We start from the raw sequence: 20,459 nt of genomic DNA on the forward strand, positions 1-20,459 counted from the left end.
TGGCACATGTACAGTCCTATGACAACAGTGAAATATATGACAGCCAAACAGCTTATGAAACTTTGTATGGAGCTCAGAAGCCCACAGTCTATAGGTCTCCTATTTCAATCCTACCCACGGATTCATTGTGCTGGATGAATGTGTCATTAATTCCCAACACATCCATGTGTTGTATATAAAGAATCTCACCCACTCTATTTCTGTCTCATATCTATCACTTCCTTTCTTTAGGTGTTGGGATCCAGACTGAATGGACCTAACAATGAGCAACAGAAAAAAAAGACACATAAACCCATGATAGCAAGGAGGGAGAAGGAGCAAGAGAAAGACAGAATGAAAGATCCGCCCAAGCTAAATAACAGGCCTGCTAACTTCAGTGGAAAGCCTTGAACGAGTGGCCCACACCAGACTCTGGTTTCCACTGAGGCTTGGTGTTCTGATAGCAGGCCAAACCAACGACTGCCATGGACCCTGGACAGAGGACAGAGAAACATAAAGCCAGCAACTCCTCTCTGGGATTCACCACAAACCACCTCGACCTTATAGTCTGCCCAAGGCTGCTGGGGCCGACTGACTGCACGACTGGGGCTAAAAATACCCTGAATTGATATAAAATATAGCCCCGCTACACAGTCAACAGCCATAGACAGATAATAAGTACCAACATGAGAAACTTCACGCCTCCCTGTTTTTTTAAGTTAATACCTCTCTTCTCAAACACCCACAGCCTAAAACAGGATGGCAGGCACAAATAGAAACAAACCAGCAACTAAAAAAAAACACAACATTCCTCTGAATAATTCACACTCTCTAAGACACGGTAACTTACCTAAAATGTATAATGACATCCTATCAAGAGCTTAGCATTTGCATGATGAGAGCAACCAAATCTAGACTACTTATCATTCCAGCAGAGACACTTAATATTTTCATTACAGCATGGCTTCCTTGCCGTGGTTGTTGGCACCTATTTTCATCTGAAACCTACATACACTATGATATATCGATGACGCAGGGCTAAGGCATTAATAACAGATCCAAGGGTCACAGGATCTAAAGAATCAAGGACACACCAGCAGCAACAGAGCTAACCAGATGAATGAAGTATGGATGTGTCAGAACCCTCCATAGTATCCTTCCATCCTATGACAACTTTACAACCATGTGATGTACCCTCTGGTATGTCTGATATAAAAATATTCAATTTACTCCATTTAAAATATTCATCTTTTACAGGCAGCTTCTGAATTTGTTTTGGCTTTGCTTTTATAATACAGATGTTTCAGGATTTTTATTTTGATTTGTTTATCTCTGCCCTTGTATGTTTATTTCTTTCTCTAACTTGTCCCTGCAATGTGTAATAAGATTGGCTTTAAGTAAATGAAGCTACTCCTATAATCATCGTTACTAACATTATAAGATACTTCTTCTCATTCTGTTTGCTCTTGCAGGGACACTATGCTAACTACTAAGCTAACAGGTAGCCAGAGTAAAGATAAAACCTGTTCTGGACGGTAAATTTCCTGCAGGCCTGTGTGTCTTACCTTGTATCTGTGGGATGTACGGTGCCAACAGCTTGCCTCTTTTCTTCTCATAGCCCTTCTGAGTGATGTCTCCTGTACAGACAGAGACAGAGAAATACAGAGGAACAGACAGACAGAGAGGGGGGGGGAGAGATGAGTCATTAGCTCAGCCGTGCCCTGGTGGTGTGTGTGTGCGTGTGTGTGCGTGCACAAGTGCCTCAGGATCGCACTGTGAGTCTGGTTACACTGGCACCACGGGGCACCAGAGGAGAGGAGGGTTGCAGTGGCAGATGACCAGCTCTCACCCACTGGATGTCTGTCTCTCACACATACACAGGAAGTGACCTTGCAAACGTTTGATATGCTATCTGTTAGATATGTAGTGTGGCAAAGTTCCTATTGAATAATACTCAAACGATAACATCGACAAGACGAGGGGCATTTAAAAGGCCATTTGTCTGGTGCGTCTGGAACATTTTCCCTCCAAGCATTTTTACCAGAAGCAAAAATACTGCTGATGTCAGCTTGAACTGAATCCGCCTCAGTTGTCTCCCCACACATAATTAAAAGGCGGTCTGTTAAATAAGATCGAGCTGCATGTTATTTTAATAGCCCTATTTGAAAGGACGAACAAGCTTTCCCAAGCCTGGAATTTAAGTACAATAAATGAAGACAGAGGGAAATGAAGGCAGAGTGAGACCAAGAGATAGAGTGAAAGTATAAGGCTAAGTAATACTCTGTAGATGCAGCAAGGTCTACAGCTTAACTATGCTAATTGTCACTATACTTGGCAAGGTGTAGAGTAGACATAGCAAGGCTAACTAATGAAAAATATTTATTTAATGACACCTTTTGTGGCACTCAAGGTCACCTTACATCATGAAAGATCAGCGATAAAATACATATATATGGTAAACAACACACCACAAACAGACCATCAGCAAATTTAGTTATAAAACATACAATAAATTAACAGTAAGACATCAGTAACTTACAGAGCATAGCTTAGTAAATGAGTTAGAAGACCAAGATGACTATGACCATGATTTCTTTAACAAACAAACAAACAAACACTTTGGTTATTGCAAAATGCTATGTTTTCATTATCAGTTACATTGTGAGGCATCAACTAAGTTTTAGGAGCAATGCACTGGCCTTGAGATACCCAACATCAACATGATTCCAATCTGCTTCACACGATGAGGTATACAGCACCCGGTATAGGATCGGTAGCTGCATTGGCAGATAAAATGAGTTCAGGTATCCAAATCTGTGTCAGGAAGGAAAGCATTCAATTGATCCATCCCTAGCAGCAGAGAATGCTTCACCAATTACTCAGAGTATGTTTATTGCCTTTTTCCAAGAAGAAAGAAACCGCCAAAATGCAGTATTTTTTGCAGCGTGACATAGCTAGACAAAGCTTAAACAACTAAACTCATGACTCAAATGCCACCAAAATTCCAAAAATGTTGAGACACATCCATGTCCACGTGGGACTGGTTCAAAAGACAGAAGTAGGTCATTGACTAGTGTTTTGGCTGCTTGTGGCTGATTTGGGGATTTAAGATGTCACTGTGTTCCTGAATATCAGACACTGTGGTGGGCTGAGGCTGACTGGGTGGAGGCTTGCTCTTTTGCAGACAAAAGACACACTGATTCAATCAGAGAGGGATGACTGACAGCACCATACAAACTATGACTGTGTATGTAACTATGCTACTGTATATGACCTCGAACAAGCTCTAACACCACTAAAGATGCATGTAAAAAAAAAAAAAAAAAAGGACAGAAAGCTGCTGAAGACAAGGGGCCTTGTGGAAAAAACATTCCAGTCAAACGGCCACTTGACATGACATACACATCGTTTTGGCCGGAAGATAGAAATGCTCACGAAAATCACTGGAGTCCAATGAATAGGGATCCCACTGTGTCCTTAAATTATTCTCTACAGGCTCTCAGTGGGGGTCTCGGGGTGGAGGTCAAGTGAAAAAGCAATATGTTCAATAGGGCTATGTCAACAGAACAAATTGATTAAAATCCTCCCCATGTGATCCATTTCTTCATCACTTGCTCCTATATCGACATGCTTAACCTTTATCATCATAAAAAAGTATATTGTGTAAACACTCCTTTCCCCTGTCACACAGTACATCTTATGACCTTCACATTGATACATTTTCTATTTAGCTATGTTGATTTATCTCTGCCGGTTCTCTGTTGCTTGATGCTCTTGAACACAACAGTGTGGTAGTGTGAAGGCAGGTGTTGTTGGTCACACTGATTGCCGTGCTGCCCGCTGGTCCTGAGTCACCAGTAACAGCTGAATGCCTGCACTGTTAAATGTCCAGGAGAGCTGGAGGCTAGCAACAATACAAACGCTGTCCACAGGCCGAGCCGGCTGACCTGACACTGACTCTTTCTGGTGATATGTGTCTCTGTTTGTATGTGTGTACAACAGTATAAGTCTGCGTGCATGCCAGTGTGTCCGAGTGTGCACACCACAGCAGCCAACCAGCCTGACAGCCAAACAATAGAGGGCTATTCTCCGAATTCTGGCGAACAGCCTCCATGGCCAAGCGGCCCCTGGCCCACACTGATCCATCACGTTATGTCTCTGTGAAGCTAATCTTTTGATCTGAGAACAAACAGCTTTGTCATTAAATATGGAGGAATGAACTCAAGCATTCAATAGTAAACAATGACCCTCAGCAAAACAAAAAGTCTGAGGCACCAGAGAATCACAAAATTTCCTGTGCCAGTCTGTATGAACAAGTGTGCGTTTGCATATGCTTGCGCATATATTTATGTGTGCATGTGTGAGTGCCGAAAGTTTTATGCATTCACAGGCAGACACTCCATTTCCCCACTCTGTTTGAGCTCTGAGTGCCTCCATAAGGGAAAAGTGGGAGGATTCAAAGGTCAAAATGTGGCCTGCTGCCTAGGGAATACCAGAGGGGAGAGGGGATAGTAGGATGCAGGGAAATAGAGAGATAGAAGGATGGATGGAGAGAAGCTTAACACCTATACCGAATTACATCGTCACAAGGGACAAGCTGTATCTTACAGTATATTTACGGCAGAGTGGGAAACACTTCATTTGGCCCCTTCACCCTTCTACGCTGACTACGGGCTTTGCCATGTAATTGAGCTGTAAAGAAAGGGCATATCTCCAAACAAGCACCTGGGGGGAGAGGAGGGGGTGGAGTAAATAAAAACTGAGAACGAATGTGTCAAAGACGGAGATGAACCAAAGCACAAGAGGGAGGGGTGAACCAGAGAGGAGGCATTTCTCATGTCATAATGGTTAGAGAACATCACCGGGGGCTCAGCTGGAAGACTGGTTTTTCTGTTCCTCAGCCGGCATCCACCTTCATCAAAATCCACCTCCTTTGTTGTCTCCCATCCCTCCACCCCAACCTCTTCACCCTCTTCCCAAGCCTCAAGGGCTCACTGTCAACGCATAGCTAAGCATTCTTAGCATTCTAGTCATCTTTTTAATTACCTGCAGCAGTTCTTGCAGAGGGAAAGAGAAAATCTAAATCTCTTTTTAGCAGTTATTGATGCTTGTTTTGTGACACGAGCCTCCATCCATCTGAGGTGACAAGGCTTTAGCTCTCAGAGACCAGCTGCATTTTTATCTGGCACATCATCCAATGTTGTTACCATAAACATTCCTCTCACACAGCACTGAGTCCAATTTCGAAGGAAAGACGGTCAATCTTGTGACACACTGAACACTGACAGAAAGAGAGGCTGCTGTCCTCTGCTTTGTCGTATTGACTTTAATTGACTGATGGCTATTGGGTATAATTGACTGATGGCTATTGAGTGGAGCTGCTCCTCCGACGAGGCCCATTAGAGAATTACCTTGCATCTGCCCAGACAGAGTTTTTCAATGGGGGGAAAACTGAAACAGCAAATTCCTCTACAAGCCAATACAAACACATTAAAGACAGATAACAAAGCTCTGAATGAAGATGGTCAGACTGGCTTTTGTTAGGGTGTAAGACTTGTAAAAAATTGAGATTCATAAATTGACATGGTCACACATATTTTCTATTGTCTTTCAGATGCAGACAGCCAGACGGGTGTCAAGTCCTGTTCTCAACTATATACCTGGATGTCATGCACACACACACACGTACATACATACATGCGCACGAGTAGCAGAAACAGCAACAGTGAAGGCTTGACAGTCACACAGCAATAGTTTCACTGTCTTAAGCCCTGCATCTGTGTGTGTTTTCTTCTGCTGCTGGCTGCCTATTAAAAACAGAACCAACAGCCAGTGTCTGTCTGTCTGTGTGTATGTGTGTGAATATATGTATGTGTGTATGTTTGTGTATTTGTGTCTAGCTGATGGTAGACCATCTATGTGTCTACCTGGCTATGAGTGTCATATCTTCCCTATATACGATTGTATTGTTTCAAATCTTTATTTCTAAAGTATGTTCATTATCAGCTAATCTGCCACTTTCTCAATGAAGCTAAAGTTCAAAGTGATCTATTCAAATTGTATGTTTGACCAACACTCAAAAACTCAAACAGTTGCACCAGCAGGGATGGAACGTAGGGAATTCTATGCATTATGCTTAAAATTTGACTTAGAGCAATTCTCAATTGACTGATTAATCGTTGCAGCTGTAAAATGAAGGAATTCAATTTCACTATTATATTTTTTTTATGTCTTAGACATCAATAAAAATCAATATTGAGATAATTCTGTGACAATTGCGCAACACTAATTTTGTCCATATCTTCCACTCCTAATCAATGGTCCAAAATTCTCATTTACCCTGAAATAAAACCCTTCATATCTTTGCAATACTGCTACCCTCTCTTCTGAAGTGACAGACAGCCAGAGAGGTTGCCCCACCCACACTTAATGTCAGTGCCTGTGCCAGGCTGTCCCACAATGTGCCAACACTGCTGCCAAGCCAGCAACCAAGCTGCCTGCCTTTCAGCCACAGAAAACCACAGTTAAATATTTAGGCAGGGCGGCATTTACTCTCATGGCTGAATGGTTGAATCCAACAAAAGCAGATGCAGCCAGCTGTTGTTAAGCATTAGCTGTCTGGCATACAAAATAATGCTCATTTTAGACATATGGAGTAAGCTTTACCTTGGACAGGTGCTGAAATATTTTCCAGTGCATATCTGCAGTAGATAGTCTAAACTAGACATATTTCAATTGTGCAAGGTCTCTGAGCATTATTACACTCACTCTAACAGCCCAGATGAAATGGGCATGATACTGCACAACTCACAGCTTTTCCTCACTTGTGTCTGACAGATGCAGATGTACCTGTTGCCTGAAAAAAAAAAAGCAGAGATATGACAAAGAGGTAAAGAGAGGGACGGATGGAAAAAGAGCAGATCCACTCCATAGCTTCAACCACATGTCTAGCTAATTGGCCTGTCTGCATGACAAAAAGCACTAACCATGCAGCAGAAAGTAAGCATAGCGTGCACTGACCACAGCAGACCCCTATTAAATAGTTTCAACGCACAGAGACAGAGGCAGAATCACTCACATGCAGAATTCAGAGAAGCAAGCAGAGCAGCGATGAGATGTCTTCAGCAGGGAGAGATGCACAGACAGATGGAGGGAGGGAGAAGGAGAGGCCAGTGGGAGAATACAGGAAGTCAGGTCAGCAGAAGCTAACCAGCTAACAGGCTAACAAGCAAACTCTAAGAAGTCCTGCTGTCATAAGTCAGGCCCTTCAGCATCCTTTGTTTCCTTTCCTGGTGAGAGCAGGAGAATGAATGATCCCCATCTCCCTCATTCTCCCTTCCCATCACTCCCCTCCCTCTCGCCCTCTCTCAAACCCCACGCTCCAGACTCCCCCTCTCTTGTATCGACTGCCCCTGACACCCCCTCCTTCTCCCACTCCCTCTCTCTCACTCTTTCCATTGCTCTCCTCTCAGCTAAGGTCTCCACACAAAGCCAAACTAGGCTGTAGGATTAGGGTGTCAAAGCAGACCCCTGCCCCCCACCTTCCCACATACCAATCTCTCTCTCTCTCTCTCTCTCTCTCTCTCTCTCTCTCTCTCACACACACACACACACACACACACACTGTACAAGAACTATGAAAGAGGCTTCGTTAGCCTGTTAAAACATGTTTATACAGGTCAAGTTACAAAGCATGCAAACCTTGTTTCTCTGTCAAGAAGCAGCCTCTATACTGATGCAGGAAACCACAGAGTTAAATGCTTGCTACAACATTACAAAGACCACAGCTGAAAAGTATTGGAGCAAAGTAATTTATATAATACTGCAGGACAGCCGACGTAACCACACAACCACCTGGACAGCCAGATCAAACCTACCTGACAATACACCAGCACAGTGTCTCTAACCTCTAATGGCTGTGTTTCTACTGTAATTTCCCCCTTGAAATTGCTTTGTGTAACATTTTGACTATATTTTACAGTGACGGAGAAGCTACACTGGGGTAAGATTAGGCTTTTATTGTGAAGAGGAGCTCTTTGATGTGGGAGGAAAACACTGCCCTGTGTTTAGGCTGGTTGGAGATCGAGTAGTACAACAGTGTCAGCAGGCTTATCACCCACGGGTGTGTGCACATTACTATTTCATTTTAGATATCAGAGACCTATTCACCCTATAGCAATAAGTTCCAATGAATAGCTGCATATAATTAGGCTTAATTGCTGCTTGCTAGCATACAGACTAAAGGACCTGCACAATCACTTCAGTAATCAGCCACACACAATAGATCAATGTTTCCGAAGAATGAGATGAACTACATGTCACCTTGCCATTGTGGGTCAGTCATCTTCTGCATGTTAGCTAAAGCTTATTCGATTAGAAGCTACTCACATGTTAAACACCACATACACTGAGTCATGCAATAGGTACACTTGTGAAACACAGGACAAAAAAATAAACATATAGTCGAAAAGATAGTTGTTAGTTGTTATATAGTTATAGTTGTGATTATCAAACAAAAAAAGGAAGTGGCAACTAGTTTGACGCTAAATTAACCATTTCAGTGGTTTCTTTGAGCAACAATGCCGAATTTATTTGTTGGTTTCTTCTTTGTCATATATGATAGTAAATTTAATTATTACTATTGGCCATATAAAACAAGCAAATTGAGTATGCCACCTTGAGTTTTAGGAAATGGAAACGGGGGGATTTTTCTTTAATTCTATTCATCATTTTATTTCACAATCAACTCGTTTTCTCGTCAGTCACAGCATGCATGTATGTATTCCCGCAGACATTAATGTAGCAAAGAGCAGGCAGCATGACAGCAGTCCTGGACCAGTTTCCATCGTGGTTTGATACGAGGCCAATTCATTTAAAGTCACATACTGAATGTGGCTCTTGGCTGAATGCAGCAGTACAGTATTTTTCAATAAAACCAAGAGATGTTATGTAACCTCAAGGCTATGACAAATATGAGACAACAGATTTATCATTGTGTACAGCCCGAGTCACACTGAATGACATGAATGCACAGTGTAGGATCATTTATGTGACACACATCCTACTGGAAGGTTAAAGACAGTGAGGGACAGGAGGAAAAAGGGTAAGTGTTGCAGAAAAGAGGGGTTGATTGAAGATGACAAGGAGCTTGACACTGAGAGCCAGCTGGAAAAACAGAGGGGGGGGCAGGGCAAACTGGAGGAGGCTTTAGGGAGAATTTAAAGACAGAAGGGCGGGATGAGGAAAGAAAGGAGAGAGGAGGAAAAGGGATAAGGAATAAAGGAGGATATGATTAAAAGGTAATGACTTCCTCCTCCTTTCACTAGACATACAGACACATGCTGACGCACACACACACTCTGATATCCCTGATCCTAAAGCGCCTGGGTGTCTCTCAGTCTCCATCCATCAACTCCTCCAATCATTCGGTCGCATCGCTTTTAATTAAGTAGTGCCAACGAATTAGGAGACTGAACGAACCCTCCATTACCGCTTTGCTAATACATAACCCCCTCATCACATATGCACACACACACACATACACACAGCCCAAAATCCCCCATCCATCCCCCAGGCTCTGTATGGCTGGTGAGCAGACAGACAGCGTGAATAATAAGACATTAGATGCAGTGCTGCCTTACTCAGGGGGCCCTGCAGCTGTGCACTGATTTGGGGAGCAGACAAGAGGGGGGGCATAATTAACAGTCACAAATAAACACTGATACTGTACGCACACACATCAAAGGAACACACACACACACACACACACACACACACACACACACACACACACACACACACACACACAAAGAGACAGATGCAGATCAGCTCAAGAGAAAATATTACAGAAGATGGACCAGATGAGGGATCAGGCCATTGTGTCAAATGTGAAAGTATGTCAGCATGTGGAAGAGTGAACTGGTCACCTGTGTGCGTGCGTGGCTGTATGTCCGTTGTGAGGACCAATTTGACTTTTAGACCTCGAGTGATGACATTTTGGAAAAGTGGGGAGATTTTGGCCAGTCCTCACTTGATCATTTAGGGTAAGGTTTGGGGTTAGCCATGTTAAGTATGGTGGTTACGGTTATAACGGGCCAGGGAATGCATTGCGTCAAAGAGCGTCCTCACAAATATCTAAATGTGTGTGAGTGTGTGTCTGTTTGTGTGTGTGGCTGGCTCCAGTCCAAACATATTCATGTCAGTTCCATTCACACACATGATATCCAGGCTGGACTGAGCGATGTGCTGCTATGGCTCCATGAAACCACCTTGAGGAATGATGACAAAGAGAGACTGTTGCCCACATCAGATATACAACCTTTTTTTTTTACTGAGTGTGGTGTCTTTTGCACATTAACGTTTGTTCTTCCTATTTAAACCTGTGTGAAAGAGTCCAGAAATACGAGAAGTGACAATACGAGAGTCTTATATTGTCCAAGTCCTTTCATGTTGCCTATGTGCTGGTGTGTGTGTATCTTGACGGTGCATGTGTGTGTGATTTGTGGAGCAAGACCTCTGTGTGACAGGCGTGACCAGTGTGGGAGCCTCAGAGTAAAGACGCCATAAAACACAAGAATCTGCTCACAGCCACCAAGCAGAAGTCTGCCTCCAGCTACACTGTGATGGACTAACTACTGTACTCTACATGTTTCTCTTACATGTGCCAACCTTACTGTACCCCCCCCCCCCCCCCCCCCCAGTTCAGTTATTTGATGACATGCCTATAAATCAGCTCTGCTATTGGTGTCAGCTTCCACCTCTCTCTTCAGCTGCAGAAGACCATGCTTGCTACTGTCGTTTGGCCAACACATCTATGCTAATGGTGTGGTTACAGAGTGAAAAGCACTGCAGTGATCAGCACAAAAAGCAAGACACAGTGCTTAATTGGCTGCTACTAAACAACTCTGGAGATCACAGAAAATAAATGAAACATCCAGCAGTTATCATTTCAGCTAAAAACAGCCTTCACACACCCACTGTTAAGTGAGATGATAAGAAAGGTGACACCAGACTATGCACTAGGTTGCTGTGTTCCGTAATATGAGCTGCTTTGAGAAGTAAGAAATCAAGTCGGGCAAAGTCGAACTTAATTTGACTACTGCCCTCCACACAGGACATCATGGCTCTATTCACAAACTCAACAATCTAATTTGTCTCAAGTCAAAAAGAGTCTGAAACACAGAATGACCTTCCCTGATGGGAAATCTTGTGCTATTGTCCAGATGCTAGTCAGTGTGCTCAGCCACACATGCAGCATGCAGTCCGACTGTTTTACATTCCTCTGGGGACCTGTTAAATAACCCGAGCAGGAAAATAATGTTTCCACAAACCAAGGCTCTGATTAACACTGGGGTGAAAATTACATTTGTTTGCTAAATGTACCATTTCTTTTGTTAAAAATGCTGATCTGCTAGATCATCATCGTCATCATCTTCATTTTTTGTCCTCCATAGAGACATACACAGACAACAAGTTAAAAAATAAACCTACTGCCCTAATGAAGAACTAATACTATTGACTATGGCTACCACCTACTTGACAGACGCAGCACTTCCAGCATGTGGAGAGAAACCCTGCGTCCCTGGTGTTTGAGATCCGAATGGGACGGTGTCCCATCTGAAGCCCCCAGCTCAGTGGGATCTGCTCACTCCTCTGTACGGTCTCAGAGGATGTGGAGAGATTTATTGTCTTCTTCTTTGCCAGGTTATTACCATATGAATGACCATGTTTTCACTGGCCTGACACAGGCTTAGCCATTAAGCCCCTTGCATATGAACACACATAAACACCTTTGCTATAGTGAGGGATGGTAGGGTGGGAGAGAGCCGGGTGTCTTTGCATGACCACACAAAACAGCTAAACTTCTACACACCGGCACCATGGCAATCCAATTAAAGGGTGCACACACAGATACTCGTGGTGGTATTAGAGATGCAGGCCAACAAGTCCAGCTGGGCGTCTGTGTGTGTGTTTGTGTATCCATATCTATATGTCAGGGGCCAGGGCTAACTAGCTCTGCTCCAAGTCTAACAAGCCATACGGCAAAGTCTTTTGTTCCTCGCCTGTGATTCATGATCGGGCCATGGAGGGGAGCCCAGCATCAGTGTGTGATCACATGAAATCATGTGTGCGTGCGCCTGTGTTTACTCTGCACAAAACATACCGTAGGCCCATTATTTCTTGTCAACACTGCTAAAGTGATATTGTATGTTTCCAGATATACGCTGAGCAAAGCAGGGCTATCAAGTAAAACAGGATCAACACCGCATCAGTGCAGGTCAACAGAACAAGCAGGTGGACACATTATGTAGAACAAATGAGCTCAAACACAACTATGCAGGCTTATAACTGTAACAGAGTCTGCAATTCACGTTGCAAGAACCAAACTGAATGGTGACAAGACTTTTGGCAAATAAGAAAGTTATCAGGTATCTCTAAAATGTCACCTTTTGTCACCTGGAGAGGCAGACTTGCTTGCATTTTTCTTGAATTTGTGCTGCATAACATTTCCAACATTTTCCAACCAAGGTTTGCGTTTTTGTTACATTTGACATGTTTACATCTGGTTAGTTCAGCTTTTAGATCACAATTATGCAAGTACACTGAAGACCTTTACATGACATGCCTACGTCCTGTCATCATCAGTTAGGTGAGCTGCATCTGAAGTCGGCATGCTTAAATTAAATTCCTCTCTCTCTCATCCTCTGGGAAAATAACTGAAAGGTGTCAGATCATTTCTGAGCTTCATCCAACTGATCCTTTATAAAGTTCACAGACCAAATGCCAGAACTTCCTGTAACTAGCCTGAAAGTCTGAAGCATCCAAAAAAATACTTTCACACAAACTGAACCATGCTTCAATTTGATCTGGGCCAAGATCACCTCTTTTGTCAGACCTAGGTTTCGCAAATTTATTAGATTTTGGCATTTGATGAATGACTTAAATGAATGACTATTGGAGGTTCAAGATTTTTACTCCATGATACACATTACATTTCAACAGTTTGAGGTGTCTTATTGTCTTTTGTTCACATGCTGTACACAGATGCAGTAACTCACTGGTCTACTGCAATTGTTTCTCTTTCTAACATGCAGTAATGGTGAACAGGCCGATCTCACCAGGCTCTGGAGAGGATGACCACAAGCCTCACCTCCTCTGAAACACCATCTGTCCCTCTCTTTCCATTTCACTTCCTCTCTAAATCACAGACCCACCGTTCCAATACCCGAAAATGCACAGCCAAGTAAGCAACCAAGGAACCATGGGTCTCTATAACTACAATGCAAAATGATGTCATATGTGAATCAAACAGGAACATGAATCTTTCAAGACCTGGAATTTTACACATTTTCCAAAATACCACAGTATATTAGTATATCCACAGTGTAAAAATGTAATACCGTCATCAGTTTCTCTTCTGCCGTTGCTTTTTCTCATCTTTCTCCTTAAACCTCTGACATTTCCCCTCCCTTCTTTCTGCCCTTGTCCTCTTAATTCTTTCATTCTCATTCACCATTAACGCAGTGGTGACCCTCCTCCACAGATCATATGCCAATGCAGACAGTTGCCAGGAAGAAACAAAAAGTTGCAGTGCTAATAATGTAAAATTGACAAGGAAATTTAAATTAAAAAAGCCACTGCTATCCTCAACAACCGGGTCACAGAACCCTTAAAAGTCTTTGTCACTACATATGCATAGACTTACACACTTTCTATCTCATGTACGTGATTACTCATCTATAATTCAGTAGAGTGGCGCTTTTACTGTATTCGCCACACAACAGGCTGAACTGTGCTCCTCTGGCTGCACCCAAGCAATTAAGTGGAGCAGTGATAGTGCTCTCAAGGCCGGACATAAGCCTTTTAAATTTTAACACCACAGCTCAACACCGCTCCAGCCTTTGTTAACAAGACCAGGGCTGGCTGGAACATCTGGTTACCCTCAGACAAGATATTTATTACTGGAGGAGAACAAAATTTGCTGTACATATACTGACAACCAGCAGAGTTCAGTTTAGCAATGACACTAATATGCAGGGTTTTGTACAACCTGGTTCCAAAAAAGTTGGGATGCATTTGACATGAACTCATCTGAAAGCAGTACAAAGACAAGATATTTAATGTTTTACCTCATCAACTTTCGCTTATTCTGAATGTGAAGCCGGCCACACATTTCAAACAAGTTGGGACAGGGATGACAAAAGACTGGGAAAGTTGTGGAATGCTCAAAAAACACCTGCTTGGAACATTCCCAGGTAAACAGGATCATGATTGGATATGAATGGGGCGTCCTCAAAAGACTCAGTTGCTCATAAGCAAGGGTGGGGCAAGGTTCACCACTTCATGAAACACATGATTGAGGATATTACTACATGGGCTTGGGAACACTTGTAATCTTGGTTGTAGTCTTATTTGCAACATTTTGACATTGTACTGCTTTGTTCAGACATGATTTACAAATGATTTTGGGGATTATCACTTAGACTACCTTTGAAAGAAAGTACTGTGTGTGTGTGTGTGTGTGTGTGTGTGTGTGTGTGTGTGTGTGTGTCTGTGTGTGTCTGTGGGTGAGAGAGTGAGAGTGCACTAAAGTCAGTCTCATCTGTGATTCAGCCCCTTACCACACACACATTACTAGACTGGTCACCCTGCTGCGATAAAGCCATAAAAACAGCACAAACATTTAAAGCCAAAGACACACACAAAGTATATATGCCACACACGTACATCAATGCCAAAGAAACGTTTAAACTTACATGTACATGCCCACTCATCTAAACACACAAGAACACACACACAGACACACACAGACACACACAGTGAGCAGTACATTAATGAAAGCAGAGGTAGGATGAGGAGAGAGTCCAGCTGGAGCACATGTGCAGAGCTCCTGTTCTAATGAGTCCATTAGTCAGTGGCACAGCAACCACAACTGCCACCACACACGCATGCACATGCACACACACACACACACACACACACACACACACACACACAGAGTTAAACATATGAATTTTTTACATATTCACAAAATAAGGAATCTTCTGCCCCTCAGCTATAATCAGACCCACATCAACATGACACATTAATTTTGCTGTGATAAACTGATACTCCTCACAAATGGACAACAGTGGGAGCAGCGCTCCTGTCAAACAGGCTTGTCATGTTACACCATACACACAAAACTCATCTCGCCCAACCCCAACAGAGCGCATGCTGACAGTGAAACGGTGGTGGGCTTTTGTCAAATCTGTCCAACAGAGGGTGCTAGAGTGATGCGCAGCCTGAGGGCTCCCACGCCATCACCTCTCTGTCCACCTCGTCATCTCATCTAGTCTTATCTCCTCCGTCCTTGTCCTCTTCTACTCCTCTGCCCTCTTCCTCTCATCAGTCTCTTCACATACAGTCACATTACACAGGGCTATGTATAGATCCATCTGAATACTGCTCTTTAGGTTTGTGTTAAATGTTTTCATTTTGTCATCCTATCCTACTGATTTGTTCGACCAAAATTTTAAGTCTGTCCAGAATCTTAGATGGAAAAAATAAGAATCTTTTTTCAACTAGTGCAGAGTAACCACTGCAGCTCTCATGAATAACACCACATTATACCACTGTTTCACACTATTAACAGCATAATTCCACTATGGCCTCTGGGCTCTATCACAAGTGTGTGAGACATACTGTATCTGAGCACCAGCAGCTTGCAGACAGAGCCTAATACTGTCATGTATGGACTAACAGATTGAGCTAGAGCATGGTGGTAAACCCTGGCTTCAGAAAGTGTGCGTGTATGCATGAAAAGTGGCAGCACTTAGCCTGTGCTCATCTATCACAGTGGTTGTGTGTGTTTTCTAATGAGTGTGCTCTTAATGAGGCTGAGCTCTGTGTGATCAGCTCTCTTCAACAAAGGCCAAGCTATAAAAAAGCAATCACTTTACCTCAGCAGCACAAGCCAGAGCTACTCTTCCACTAAGTATGAAACTCTTGACCCATCCAGGCAAATAGCACCCATCATCTTTCCATATGGGTTTATGTTTACACCAGTGGGTTCACAGCTGAGCAAGAGATATAATCTATTAATCTGTGAGTAATCTGCTGCAGGCAGAGAATAGATACCTCTGTTAAAGCTGCACAAGCTTCTCAAATTTGTTACTGCAATAAGAGAGAATGTAAAGAATTAAAATATCTGGATCTATATTTCTATTTTCTATACTTATATTTCTAAATGGAAAAAAATGCTTAAAAAAAAAAAGCAATGTCATGTCATTCGTTCCCTGTACCGTGGCCTGTTTCTTCGAGTTTAATTACATCTGATAACTGGCTTTTGTTTTGTTTTAATACCCTCCTAACAAACTGGCAAACAGACTAATAAACAGAAGTAATAAATGTTACAGATTGGAAATATGCCGACATTCTTTGGTTGTTATTGCAATTGTGTATTGTATAGATAGATCATTGGCTAAATATATGGAATATACTCCATGTATTTTTGTTTTGATAATGACAGAATGAGCATTGCTTGTAACATTAATAATGATATACTTTTGAACACAGGAGCAGCTACTGATCTCAAAGGTAGTTAAGCACTTCACTAGAAATGAGCCATGTCCCTTCATTGCACAACCAGAGTGCTGAGAAGGCAGATGTGGGCTATTGCAGACAGAGGAGAGGGAGGGAGGGCTGCAAGAGTAAGTGACTGATGTCTGCTCTTTACTGTACCTATGAGAGAGTGATGCCAGCCTGTGACCTACCCTCAAAGGGATTTGCAATGCTAATTCAAGTGCATAGTCCCATCAGGCTGAACTAATCTGTGCAGCACACTGGACGTCTACCTTCTACCCTCTGACTGAAGGTCACCACTGACTGAACAGAGACAGGAGCACATGGTGTGTGTGCAGGTCAGCCTATGGTAATGTGCATATGTGTGTGTTTACTTTGTTATGTGTGTGTCTTTTGGTCATTGCAGCGTCATTTCCTCTGACTGTACTGTCTTCGCAGAGCAAAGTGAATGGTGCAGCCCTGACCTGACAGGTGCAGTGGCCCAGTCACTGGTGAGTCATCAATCAGCCAACCTCCACAAACAAATGGACAAAAGGTACTAACTTCAATATATCAGTATGCAATTCTTTTCAAAGACTACAGATAAACAAGTTTCCACGCTGCTCTCTATTTTAAGCTTTACTTTGAAGGAACTGTCTTTGAAAGAGCACAGCAGCATAATTTAACTTAAAAACTGTCTCTTTCTTACACTCATGCAAAAGCAGCAGAACAGGAATCTGATAATTAATGCATGCTATTATAAAGACCCGTGGTTAAGCCTGCTATACAATCCCAACTGAAGGGAGATATTATGTGGTACAAAGTTCAGCAGCTATTAAAATAGATGCCATACAGTGCCTCTCAGTGCTGCCTGTCTTGTACATAGTTTGTGCTTTGACAACTGGCTTTATGGCATTTCCTGGAAAATAGGAAGCTCCTCTAAAAATAGTTCTGAAGATGGAAACTAAAAAACAGAAAAAGAAACATTAGTCATTCTAGATTATAGCCTTGTTGTTAGTCCTCAGAAAGAGCTTTTCTTCATCCTTGTGCAGCTTAACAATGCCTTGTCTAGATCTCACTACCACTCGTCCAGGCATTTCACGAAGTACGATATTATTCCTTGTAAGGGCCTTTGCTTTTTTCACCCTTGCTGCACCAGATAAGGTGCAGTGTGTTTCCACACTGCTCTGGATCCTCCCCTGAGGGTACCTGGCCTTGGCAGGAAGCCCGCCTGCCTGCCCGCCTGCCTGCCCGCCTGCCCGCCCGCCCGCCGGAGTAAATGACTGCTACAGTACAAGAGGGGGGGAAGATGTGTTTGATGTCTGTGGACTGGTGGGATTCACTTGAAAAGAGATGGAGGGTGAGAAAAAAAGGGGGGAAGGAGAAGGAAAGTGAAGAGGCGCTGAAAGACAGAGAAAAAGAAAAAGCAGAAAAGGGGAAAGATATTGATTGAACAGTGGAGAGAAGAGAGAGAATACAAATAAAGGAAGGGAGAAATTGAGTAGGTAGACAGGAAAAAGAGGAGGGGGCATGTACTTTGAAGTTATGAGGCGAGCAAAGACCTGCCTCCCCAGAGAAACGCCAGGGGAGGGTTGGAGCCTGCAATCGTAAAGAGTGGTCGGTTGGAGGAAAGGGAAAGGTGATGAATCATGATGAGCTGGATAAGAGTGGACCTCTTTCAGTCTCCATATTTCTGTTTGAGTCTGTGCTACATGTTTTATCTGTCAAATGACACAAAACATGGGAGCAGGAACGGAGGCTTGAAGCACTGTTGTAAAACCTGAACAACTTTCTTCTTTGATGTCTTTACTGCCATTCAGTCACTTGAGTTGTCTGCGTCAAGACTGCTTTCCCTGTTCTTCTGTCCCCCCCAGACTTTGGCAGCATGTGAGTCTCTATCTGATTCAGCCAGGCCAGCAGTGCTGCTTTAAAGCAAGGCTTTCAGCATCTGCTGGACTAGTCCAGAGTGTCCTGCTATCCAAGATTGTCTGTCCCAAGCAAAGGTCACCATGGTGACAGCAGCAGTGCTCTGCAGGGTCGTCTGACATGGGGAGTGAATGTACTGAAAAAGATTGATTGTCCGGCCTTCGATGAAAGAGCAACTCTAAATTAACAGAAACTAGACCACATAAACTCAGTTTCTTCTCTGCGTGCTGTAAATTCACTCCACTGTGCATCACTGAACTCTGACAGAAGCAGGTTTGTCCCAAAAAGGAAATAAAAGTAGACATGAACTCTTAAAAACAGGAGCCTCTGTAGGAGAATAAGATGTTCTTTATCCTTTTAAAAAAAGACATGAAGAGAAAATAAACAGACGCAGGTCAAGCCCTGACAGATACGGTGATGGAAAATGACAGACCTGAGAGGGGGAGCATGGAAAGAAGGAGCAGTTTATAGGATGGAGAGATCACTTTATCTTTCCTTCACACTCCATGGCCTCCATTACAGTTGCCAGGCACTTCCTGTTCTATTGTGCAGAATGCCGGCTGTACGTACAGGAAGTGGGCTCTTTGTTTCCTTTCTCCTTCCTGTTGGTGTTGAGCTCAGTGAAGAGAAGAATGTGTGTGGATCTGGGAGGGAGGGACAACACATGCTGTTGTTTGCAAGTAACCAGGAAGGAACTCCTGGAGACCTTTGCACTTCGAACACACACACACACACACACACACACACACACACACACACACACACACACACACACACACACACACACACACACACACAGTGGAGGGCTGGGGCTGTACTTCAAACATAAAGAGGACACAGATGGGGCGATACCACATAATTAATATCCAGACATTTAAAACAGCTACATTCCAAACGTTAAAGCTCCTCTGATTAGACACCTGATCCTTGAGTAATGAAACTGATCAATTATCAGTTTGATTATTCTTCAGGGAATGGAATTAATCATCAATGGCAGGCTCTCAGCTCCAACATATGTCATGTCAGAGCCACTCTATTTAGCACTCTATTGATTCACACCTACACAATAGCCTCTGGAAATGTGAAGCTCTTTTTGGCTTGAAATATCCCATCCATCCTTCACTTAATCTACCCTGCATGGATGAGAGCCAAGAAATGAGGGAATTCATCATGACGCTCCATCGAAAAGATTAGAAGCTACGTATATGGCCCAAATCTTTCAGTGTGTTATTGCACACACACTAACAACACGCTGCGAGGCTCAGATCAAACATACTTCTTTCTTCACTGAGGGTAAATGAGGTTAACAGTAGATCCTGTTAACACGCCATAGATATCACTCAATAGTCTGTCACATATCAGTGATGGGATTTCAAATGTCCTCGAATCACGTTTAAAGGATGTTTTAAATGGAAAATGCTCAACGTAGCTCATAGTCTGGAAGCTAATGTGTGGTTTTAAAAGAACCAATCTGATTTCAGTGTAATTTCACACTTTTAAATGGTATTTATGCATATTTTAGTCAATCTGTAAATCTGTCAACAAACAGCAAATTGAGGACTTGTTCAGACAACAGCCCGCAAAAATATATCATATCTGCATGAACAATATGCTTTTTTTCTGTATTATCTTATTTTTGTCCTTCTGTTCCATTAGTTGTGCCTTTTGTTTTATTCTTCTACTGTACATGCTGTTCACCACTGCAATGACCCACTTTCCTTTCAATACTCGAGTAGTGCTTTGCACTTAACTGCGTGGAGTACACCTTGCAGTTTTGGTTGTTTTGCAAGTCACAGTCATATTTGCATTTAATTTTCATAACATAATCACAACAGTCCCTTTTTAAATGAAAGATATAGAGAAAGGTCAACATCATGCCAACACCAACACCCAGAGAAACCGGTTCCACTGGACAGACAGGTCAGAGGAGAAGGAAACGGAGAGATGAGGATAGTGAGGGAAAGGAGAAGGGAGGCAGGCGCAAGAGCAGCTGTCGGAAAGATTGATTTAAG

General features: G+C 42.9%; 1 protein-coding gene across 5 annotated transcripts in view; it reads right to left on the reverse strand.

Moving 5' to 3' along the window:
- Positions 1-20,459, reverse strand: part of dip2a (disco-interacting protein 2 homolog A) — an 81,227-nt gene that overhangs the window by 34,259 nt on the left and 26,509 nt on the right. For 4 of the 5 annotated variants that reach the window (XM_076746430.1, XM_076746429.1, XM_076746428.1 and 1 more), the window contains exon 2: positions 1,545-1,616. In XM_076746430.1, the coding sequence (XP_076602545.1) occupies positions 1,545-1,616 (72 nt within the window). Of the gene's footprint in view, positions 1-1,544; positions 1,617-7,057; positions 7,092-20,459 lie in introns of those variants that run through there. The other variant, XM_076746432.1, reaches the window with a different exon arrangement.

Source organism: Chaetodon auriga, chromosome 13 (genome assembly GCF_051107435.1).
Source record: "Chaetodon auriga isolate fChaAug3 chromosome 13, fChaAug3.hap1, whole genome shotgun sequence".
NCBI classification, from domain to species: domain Eukaryota; kingdom Metazoa; phylum Chordata; class Actinopteri; order Chaetodontiformes; family Chaetodontidae; genus Chaetodon; species Chaetodon auriga.